The sequence below is a fragment of the Panthera uncia genome, chromosome D2, assembly GCF_023721935.1.
Source record: "Panthera uncia isolate 11264 chromosome D2, Puncia_PCG_1.0, whole genome shotgun sequence".
NCBI lineage: Eukaryota > Metazoa > Chordata > Mammalia > Carnivora > Felidae > Panthera > Panthera uncia.
In genome coordinates, this window is record NC_064818.1 from 16,967,901 (window position 1) to 16,978,280 (window position 10,380).

General features: G+C 52.1%; 1 protein-coding gene across 2 annotated transcripts in view; it reads right to left on the reverse strand.

Annotated features, from left to right (window-relative positions):
- Nucleotides 1–2,366: 2,366 nt before the first annotated feature.
- Nucleotides 2,367–10,380, reverse strand: part of COG2 (component of oligomeric golgi complex 2) — a 46,420-nt gene continuing 38,406 nt past the window's right edge. Inside the window, exons 13-18 of one of the 2 annotated variants that reach the window (XM_049645045.1) lie at nucleotides 9,256–9,453; nucleotides 8,359–8,431; nucleotides 7,917–8,056; nucleotides 6,010–6,149; nucleotides 4,530–4,710; nucleotides 2,367–3,079 (exon numbers count right to left, since the gene is read on the reverse strand). In XM_049645045.1, the coding sequence (XP_049501002.1) occupies nucleotides 2,978–3,079; nucleotides 4,530–4,710; nucleotides 6,010–6,149; nucleotides 7,917–8,056; nucleotides 8,359–8,431; nucleotides 9,256–9,453 (834 nt within the window). In that variant the 3' untranslated portion in view covers nucleotides 2,367–2,977. Of the gene's footprint in view, nucleotides 3,080–4,529; nucleotides 4,711–6,009; nucleotides 6,150–7,916; nucleotides 8,060–8,358; nucleotides 8,432–9,255; nucleotides 9,454–10,380 lie in introns of both variants that reach the window. The other variant, XM_049645043.1, reaches the window with a different exon arrangement.

Here is a 10,380-nt window from a genome sequence, read left to right on the forward strand (position 1 = left end):
CCCCCCCCCGCCCCCGGGTGGCCCTCATGTGCTTTTCCTTTCCTGGTTGGCTGCAGCAGAGGCCAAAATGGTGGGCCCCCAAAAAGGTCCGCACACATGCTGGCCCCTGGAATCTGTGCATGTGACCTTACTGGGCAAAAGGACCTTTGCAAATGCGATTAAGTTGGGGATCTCACGACGAGAGCCTCCCGGATTACGCAGGTGGGTCCTAAATCCAACGGCACGGCTCCTGTAGGAGACAGAGGAGGAGACACAGAGAAGAGCAGGAGGCTGCGTGAAGGCCGAGGCCAAGGCCGAGTTGTGCCATCATGAGCCGAGGGACACCTCGAGCCGCGAGAAGTGGGACGGGCAAGGGGGAGAGGAAGTGTGGCCCAGCCGACACCTGATTTGGACTCTACCTCCAGAACCAGGAGGGAAGAGAATTCTGTTGTTTTCAGCCATCCTGTTTGCAGTAATTTGTTACAACAGCCACAGGGAACTAACAGGAAGTGACCCCCGGGGGGGGGGGGGGACACGGAAGCCACAGGATGGAGGTGGTGCCTTGCAGGCAGCCTGGGTCCCTGAGGACTGTGTGGAGCACCCCCACCCACTCATCCCCTGCCTCCCTGGTACCACATGACCAGTTGGCCAGAAAGACTCCTCTGCTTGAGACTTTTAGATTCTGTAGGATATAAAGTAAAACACTATTATAGTTTTACTGTAAAAATGTATCATTCATCTTTATAAACTTTGTTCCATTATGACTCTTCAAGCCAAAGCTCAGAAAACACACATTAAATGAAGGAGACGTTCTGGGGAGCCAGGGATAAGTGTTCTGGAACGTTCTGCTTTTTACTAAAGGTTCTTGTTTCTTCAGCCTAGACACAGGAGTGGGACAACACGGGCGTCGCCCAGAATGAGCCCAGAAATGTGGTTACTACTGAACTCAGGCCGAGCCTGGGGCTTGACAGGTGTCCGGGAAATGGACGCCTTGGGCCCCAACCCTGCCCGATCAGCCCCTCTGTTCCGATGCTCATATCAAGAGGGGAGAATTACCCGCTGCTGAGCAACCTGGACTCTGGAACCATCTTCCCTGGATTTAAATTCCATTTAACTATTTTAACTCCTTAATTTCTGTTTCCTTGCCTCCATAATGGGGATAAGCCGGCTGGAGTTGGAGGGGCTAATACACTGTATCCTTGTCAACCACGTTTTGAAACAAACGAGAAAGAGCAGTCAAGGAGAAAGGAAACACTGGGGCTACTGTTGACCAGCGTCCGGCTGGAGGGAGGCGCTCAGCCATGTGGCTAACCCGGGGGACCACCGGCAGGTAGGCAGGTCTCGTCACCCTGGCAGGGCTGGGTCTCCACTCCCAGAGCTCCCAGAGCTCCCCGCTGGGCAAGGTGGGAGGTCTGCCTTGCCCACAAGGGCATGTCTGCACTCAGAAGCTCCCGCAGGCCCAGCCACCGGGTGGCTCACACGGCTCCCGGCACGACGCGCGGGCCCTGCTGGACCTCCCTCAAATCCTGGGCCGGGCGCGCGAGCTCAACTTCTGCAGGCCCATCGCTGAACTTGGGGGACGCGGGTGGGGGCGGCAAGAGACAAACGTGGGTGCCAATCTATCCCCACTGGCTCCAGGTCGGCCTTGCCCTCTCTCACTTCACGTCCAGCTTCCTTCCCAGCTGCCCCCTGCCCCTTGCTGCCTACAAGCCCAGCACCGCGAGGTCCAAGCCTGATGCCAAATCCCTTCTGCTCTCGCACCCACGGGCCGGGGTCTGACTGGACTCCCAGTACCGACCCGTCAGTCCCGCTCCAGCCGGGGCAGGGCTCAGTGCTGAGGCTGGGGCACCGGCTCTCCAGGGGAGCACAGGCAGGCCCAGCGTGCAAGCCCCGAACACTCGCGGGGCCGCACGGCCGCAGAGGCGGGGAGGACACGCACCCGAAGCCGCTGCTCTCACCACTTTTACGGGGGTTCCTCTCACGCTCCCTATTTCCCCGCGCTGCCTCATCACTGCGCTCACACACATACAGACAAAATCTCTGCTAGCGCCCGGATCTGCTTTCTTGATTGCCGATCGCTTACTTTTCCTTGCTCTCCCTGGAGCTGACCTCCGGGCCAGGAGACGGAGATGCAATGAAATGCAGGCTGGAGGGAGAAGCGCCCCTGCCTCGGCGGCCCGTCTCGGGGGCCTACCTCTTCCCAACATCCCTGTGGCCTCTCCCTCCCGAGACGAGGGCCGCGGCCTTGTCGCCTCCCACACCTGCAGGAGGAGGACCCGCTGAGGAGAGCGAGAGGCAGGTGCCCTCGAGGAAACGTGCCCGACACGCCCCCCCCCCCGGCCAGAGCACTCAACCCGCACCGGATTCACAAATACGAGCCCACGTGCTTCTGGCAGACACTTCTTTTATTCAGGAAATGCATCTTCCTACAGGTTCCAGCTCCTGCCGGGACAGCGTGACCAGGAGCACTCTCGCTGAGCACCCAGGGGGAGAACGGAGGGGGCGCCCCTTGCCGCCTCTCTCAGGGCGTCACGAGGCGTCACCGCGCGCACCGGCTTTCCCGGCGGAGGAGGGGGAGCCATCTGACACGGTCGCCCCCCACCCCCAGCGGGCGGGCGCTTCCGACAGCGGGGTCGGGGCCTGGGCCCAGCTTTCCAGAGTCCTATGTATATATTCACTTTAGTCGTATTTTAGAAATCAGCTCTTCCGCGCTAAGATTTACAATAAAAATAAAATAATTTGCTCTGTAAACTAGAGTAGAAAGTTTCAAGTGTCTTAAAAACTATCTTCCATACAACGGAAAAAGGCTTCTGTGTTCTGTCCTGGGCGAAAGGAGACCCCAGTGTGCGGTGAGAAGCTGCCCTGGCGTGTTGCTCGAGACGCCGGGCGCCGTGGAAGCACTTCTTGGCCGCGGAGACTGGGCCCGAGGACAGAGCCACTGTCTTCCCCTCGGGCTCCATGTCCAGCTTTCCCCTCCCCGCGGGCTCTTCCAAGATGCTCACGGCTGCTCTGCCGTTGCCTGGTCCTTGGTGGCGGCAACCAGCTCGGCGAGGGCCGGGAAGCTCTTTATGTCCTTTGTCGCCAGGCCCATCTTTTGTATCTGCAAAGGCCACGAGAGCGGATAAAGGCACCGCGGTGTGAGCTGAGCGCGAACAAAAGAGCCTCATGAAGAACACATGGGATGTCACCCCGATCCTCTCTGGAATCTGAAAAGGGCAGCTCCCCAAAGGCTGGCAGAGCCTTCTCCCTTCACAGGAAGGATCTGCTTATTTCAGAGCTTCGCTTTTGGGGGTTAAACACTGCGCCTTCAAAGACGCCAGTATGTTCATTTATCTCAGTCCATCAGATCAGGCTCTTGCCAGGGGAAGAGCCTCTTTTGTGGACTGCAAAGGAGGCGCACGAAAAGAAATCACCAAGCGAACTATTTTTTAAGTGGAGAGTTTTCACAAAGTGCCTGAGCACTTAATGTCTTCACGGGTCATCGACAGATCTTCTTAGAATCTGAGGGACTGTGGTTGCTGTGGCAGAGCAACTACCGTGGATTGCCGTGGTAACCGAATGGTGACAAACCACGTGCCCGCTTTTGTTAACGGCAACACACACGCGCACACACGCACAGGAAAATCTGGAAAAACCCACACCAAGCATTTAGCATCTGTCGGCGTGCTGCCGTTCATTCTGGGGGCTGGCGACCAAGGAGTGCCGTCTCTTTTCCTGCACCCCCACCCCCCCTCTTTCTCTGGCTTCTTTGTTCCTCATATTTCTTTACCAGATTGTCTGGTTTGTAAAAGGACTGCAAGTTTCTCTTATGAGAGAGAGAAATAGGGCAACGGACTTCCGCCGGGATAGATCTCTAAATTCACATCAAAACAGCAGAATTTAGATCTCCAGGGAGGACCCTGACGTGCAAGAGTCCTCAGTCAGCTAGAAAAGCAAGCACTTCTGGATGGAAATTCTCCTCCAGCTGCAAGATCTTCCTGGAGGGTGTGTGCTATATGGGGACCCTAAACAGTTTAGAAAGCCAGCTTCTCAAGAACGAGAGAACTTTCCTGATCCTTGAATGAGTCACCTGTGTGAAGAGAGGCCTGGCACGCAACCCACGTCTGCCTCCTAAGTGACACCACGTCCAGCAATGCTCCTGCGCCTGCTGGGACTCCAAAACCTGTGCTTTATGGGAACAGAGGAGACTCGGCCAGGGAAGCAAAGAGGTCAGGCTTAGACGACCTCTCAGGGGCCACACTGAGAGATCCACGGGCTAATGCTTCTCTACTTATTCTAACCGCCTGACTACGTGTCAGGCACTTCCCCGGCGGTGGACAGAAAGGACGCCGCTTCCGTCTGGGAGCTGCCCCTCCAGTGGGCTCCATGAGCCAAGCGGATGCCAACTGCACCAAAGACCAGTTGGTCAATTTCCGGTATTCGTTACGCACATCCCTTCCCCTCAAGTATTCTGGGGCCCTGACCCTTCCCTCCAGCCCCGGGAGGACACGCTCGCCCTCGGCAGCACGTCCGGGCTCACGTGAGGCACCAGACGACGGCTCGGCGGTTACCTGCTCTCCCAAGTACTCAACGTCCAAGGCCAGCTGCAGCCTGATTTTGTCGTCGTCACTCATGCCGCCACCGGGACCGATGGGGTTGGCGGGAGTGGTTTTCCTGGCTTGTTTCAGCCGCTTCAGGCTCTCCTCCATTTTCTTCACCGAGTTCAGAACGTCGGACACAGTTTCGTAGTACCTTGGGCACAAGACACGCTTACTGGTGAGACCGAGGGGCTAGCGTGCATCCCCAGACCAACTGGCTTGGTGGGCCAACACAAGAGATTCGTAAGACCAACACTCATTTCCAATAAAAGAAATCGGCCATGGTGAACTGACCAATGTTTCTTAAGACTGAAAAAAAGGAGCCTTGACACCCTAGCATCACAATCCCTCAGAACTTATGAAATACATACGTGAACTCTGTTTACAATTTTCATCCCGGACACCAACAAGAGAACATCGAAGGCCAAATGATCTTTCCTACTCGAAGGAGGCAACAGCTGGAGCTCATTCCCCAAGTGCAAGTAACAGATTCATTTACGGTCAGTTCTAGGAACAGTTCATCTTAAGAACGGAAAGCTTTCAAGTGTTTAAATAACACTAATTACCTTCACAGTGCTCTCAATATAATTTGCAAATTATAAAGGAGTTGTATTTCAAAACTTTGTTTACAAGCTGGCTACTTGGCGCTTAGTATATACTTGCCCACAAAAACAAGACTCTAATTCACTGTTATGTTCTAAATTAAGCCACAAATGTTCCTGAACTCAGAAGTAATTCAAATAAATCAAGTACCATCAGAAAATAATTAAACAAAATCCAATAGCAAAATTGAGTAAGATGCTTTTGACATAACTCAATGCCGGCATTTGGGGAAAAGTCTATTAAATGAGAAACGAAGAGGCATTCGACCAAAGGGATCCCGAAGACCTCCTGAGATTTTCACGGGTTGCAGGGTTTTGGATACTGAACGTTTATCAGTTACAATCAGGCTTCAGAACGTGTGTTTTCTCTTCCTTGGCCGCAGTGGTCTCGCCAGTCTGCGCTTTCGATTATCTGGCGCGAGCAGAGCCACTGTGGACACAGGAGAGAGCGGATCTTACGGGAAAACGTGTGCCTGGCCTTGCAGAAAGAGGGCCGCGTGAAACGCACCCTGCGCACCAAAAGCTGGGCGTGCCGGGGGAGTGGGATGTGCCTGCGCCTCCAAGAAGTCCTTGACCCAGGAGGTGTGGGGCCAGGGGAACCCTGGGCGGCTGGGGGGCAGGTGGCCCATTGCACTCCAGGTGCGGGGGGGGGGGGGGGGGGGGTGGGGGGGGGGTGGGGCCAGAGCAGCTCAGCCACCAACTCAGGTGTGAGCGCCTGCACCCGACCCGTCCAGTGACGTGGCCATCTGATGTCGTCAACAAGCCACGTGCCACCCTCCGATGGCCTCCGCGGTCTCTGACTCGGGGCTTCCCTAAGCAAGTCCAGGATGGCCTACTTCTAAGGTACTTACTTATGAGTGCTCTCAGAGAGGGCGCCTTCTAACCACTGTCGGATTACTGCCTGTCTCAGCTTATCCTTGTGCCCACTCTGAAGCTGGCGAAATGGCTTCAGGGCACTGTCCACGTAAGAGGAGGCTGTGGTTGGCACTTCCTGGAGTAATGATGGTAGGGGTTGAAAAAAAATGTATAGAAAAAAAAAAAAAAGAGTTATTCAAACTTCGGAAGGATGTTACTAATGTGCCAGTTTGGAGACATGAACGAACCCCATCCCTCCCCAATAGTGACACTAAGGTTGTCTCCCGAAAGATATCTGAGAACAGGAGGGGTCAGGAAGAGTACAGCAAGGGAAAATAATGTTTAGAGCCAGAGAGAGAGAGGGAGAGAGAGAGAAAAGGACAGAGAGAACAAGTTCTGCAGTGCGCGGTTACGGGGGCCGGGAGAGCAGTGTTTGAGGCCATGCATTTCTAACGGGCTCCCGCCAGGTCATGCTAATGCTGCTGGTCGACAGAGTGAGACGCAAGGATCTAGGGCGAGTAATTGGTTCTGTTTTAGCTTCTTCGTCTGCAAACAAGGACACTGGTGCCTACTCTGGAGAAGAGCAAACGACAGCATCTGACCGCCAGCGCACCGGATCTGACCCGCAAGCACTTGGTCAATACCCCAGACGGGAAAGCTGGTAGCTTCCGCAAAGAAAATGAAATGTATCTAGGAATACAGAGGAGGTCTCTCTCTCCCGCTCTGAAGTGGGAGCTTCAGGGCAGACCAGACAGGGAAAATCAGGTGGCAAAGTCCTCTTGCTGGAAGCGGTAATCCTACTGCACGCCCCAGATTTTGGGAAAAGGAAAAGAAGAGCCACAAGGGAGACTCTGTCCACCTCCGCTGAGCACTCACTGCCTCCAGAGCACCGAGTCACGCAGGCGGGGGGGGGGGGGGTCAAGACGCCCGTGCTCGGCACACAGAGACCGCCCCAAACCAGGGACGCATAGGAACTCCGTCGACGCTCCAAAACAACAGGTCCTAAAAATCACTTTGGTGCTAAACTGCCTGACACCCAATTCTACAACTGGAGAAAAAAGAAAATTTGATGGAAAATTAAGCGAGATGTAGCAAGAAGGAAAGGTGCATATAATGCACAGAAAGAAGAGCTCAGGAACGGAAACGACAGCTCTGGTCGAAACGAATTCCCCAAGGCGCCTTTCTGCCAAATGAGACAACGGGGGAATTCGATTTTAAACCCCAGTGTGCCCGCACCCTTTTCATCTCAGAGATGCTTTTCATATTCCTGATGCAGCTTTTCGAATCTTTTCGAGTTACAGAACAGCAGAAAGCAGGTACTTGCTAGAACGATATGAAGGGAGCAAGGTCGATTCATTTTTTTCCAGATACAAGAATCAAAGTATAGGAGTTAAAAATATTTTGTTAAGGGGTCCCTGGGTGGCTCAGTCGGCTGAGTGTCCAAGTTCGGCTCAGGTCACGATCTCTTGGTTTGTGAGTTCGAGCCCCGTGTCGGGCTCTGTGCTGACAGCTCGGAGCCTGGAGCCTGCTTCGGATTCTGTGTCTCCCTCTCTCTCTCTCTGCCCCTCCCCTGCTCACGCTCTCTCTCTCAGAAATAAATAAAAAACATTAAAAATATATATCTGTTAAAAAGCTTTCTTTTCAAATTACTACCATCTTTCCTTAAGGCCAAGGGAATCCGGGAAGAGGCCATGCTGTGTGAGTCCAATTACCAAGCAGCTGACCATCCACCTGCAGAGTCCCCTTCTCACAAATAAGGCTTCTCGGGAGGAGGCCGGGCAGGCCTGCCTTGGGCTACCCCTGTGCACTCATTTCTGGGTCTCGCTCAACAACCCCCTGCCTCTGTGGCTTTCCTGTCATGTATTTCCCCACCTCAAAAGGCTTTCCAGGGAACAGTGCTGACCTTATTGGTTCTTCGGTAGAGCCTGGGGACCTCTAGGGCACTCTTCAGGTAGCCGAAGCAAGACTCACTTAAGTCTTGGATGATCCTGTCACTCAAGGCAGGAGCACAGGCGGACAGAGACGTCTGGGAGTCCTCCAGGGCTGCTGTCCAGACACAGAGACTGAGTTTAGCCACTTACTGAAGCCCGGGTGCGAATTTTATTTTAGACACTGTCACAGTATTTAGAGAGTGTACAACAATAAGCCAAATCAAATCAACTTATTAGAATTAAACAAAATATCTCATCTGGAGAAGTTATCATCACAGAACAGAATATAGAAACAACCAAGGATTGACAACTAGAAAAGAAAATGGTAGTTTAAATATATGCTACAGGCTCTAAAGTTTTATTTTAAATTATTTCTTATTCAGAGATGTGCTGAGTCTAAAGATTCATTTTTACCTGAGATAGAAGAAAAATTCTTAAAGCCAATCATTTCAAGTTTTGGCTTGATTGTTTCCAAGAGTTCTGGAAGCTGAAATAAATACATGCACTTTATATATTCGGTTACTTTTTTATAAATCAAAGGAAGAGGCAATTCAACTTGCACCTATAAACTCTAAAATACTATTAATGAAAAATGAAACTAAACTCAAGACTTCCTACAATTTTCATCAGAAGAAAGCAAAATTCTTAACGCTTTCACTAAAACAGAATCCAGCAACACGGGAAACAGCAGTCCCCGGCTATTAACAGGCCCAGGGAAGAAGCAAAACCATTTTCTATTCTGTGGCTTTCACCGATACCAAACAAAGACCAGCAGAAAACAGACTCAACGTATCAGAGCACTCAAACACAAATTTGGCCCACAAAGCCCTGTTAATGATAAAGGCCCCAAACGTGGACATCCCCAGAGAAAACAGGGGGAGCAGTTTTCACAGTTCACTTTCAAAGTACACGCGAAGGTTAACTGTTGCCAGGAAATACGTGGTCAAGTGCGGGTACAACCCGTTAAAATCCAACCCGCCAGCGATCATGCCAAAACGCGGAGCTAGTGAACAGTGGGGCATGGCTCACTCGTCACTTGTGTCGGGAACACTGAACAGGCAGCAGAGACCCCCCCCGCCCAGGTTCACAAAATATGAGACTAGACTGACAAGCAAGGAGGCAGAGAGCCCCCCCTGCGGGGGAAAGCTGGAGAGACCGCTCAGAGCGCGGGTGAACCTGTGCTCTCCGGGAGGCCCTGGGCCCCACGATTCCAAGCCCCATGAGGCCAGATGGGGTCAGACCCTCGCACATGTCACTTTCTACGAAAACACCGAACCGAGCCCCCGGACTTGTCCTGGGACACAGGCCTACCTGCTCCTGAAGCTTGTCCAGGTCGGCGACCACGTATATAAGCTGCGTACCGGAAATGGAAGCCACGGGCCTTGTTTCCGCGGGGCCGCTTGCTTGGTCTTCACTGTTTCCCTGGGTAACTGAAGGCTCTTTGCCACCAGTTACCAAAGGTTTTTTAATATCCTTGGCACTTTCATTAGAGATGGGCCTGAGTAAAAGCTGAGAAACCGTTTCAACGATCAACTACTTTTCCACCTGCCACATACCTGAGCATTAAGTTTTGTGGCCCACCATCTGCAAAGTATTCAGTAAAAGTTTACCAACGAAAGAACAACAAGGAGAAACAAAGCCAAACTACAACCCCACGGACATTTGTCCTCCTTAAGCTCGCGTCTACTTTCTGGTGATGAAAAGTAACAGGCAAAAAACAAAACAGGTCCCTGAACGAAACGAAAATTAATTTCTGGAATATCACAGTTAAAGAAAAATTCGTTAGCTCAACTAGGTAAATCATTTACCAGGTTTGCTCGGTAAATTTACCTAATGTCAATTATAATTAATTAATAAGGATTAAAAAAAGCACAATCCAAACCTCACCATGTTTCAAATAGTATCAACAAAAGTGTTACTTGCATAATGATTTGTTACAAGGGAAAAATCAAAGAGAAGTACCCCCGGCATAAGGAAAAAACGGAATAATGAACATGGGAGGCAAAATAATTTATTGGAGACCTGAGAATTACTGGCTGGTAAGAATGCAGGACCCAGCCTACTCAGGCCTAACCGAAGAATCACATCAACCCCGCTGCCTCCCCGGAATCAACTGCACAGGGGTCTTCAGAAACCGCTTGGTGGACAGGGGGGTCTGTTAAGAACCCTTCTGCTCTCAAAGTAAATAAACTTAAAAAATTAAAAAAAAAAGGGGGGGGGGGCGGCTGGGTGGCTCAGTCGGTTGAGCGTCCGACTCTCAGTTTCAGCTCAGGTCATGACCTCACGTTTCGTTGAGTTTCAGCCCCACATTGGGCTCTAAGCTGACACCACGGAGCCTGCTTGGGTTTCTCTCTCACTCTCTCTCTGCCTCGCCTCCTCCCCGACTTGTGCTGTCTCTGTCTCTCTCAAAATAAGTAAATAAACTTAAAAAAATTA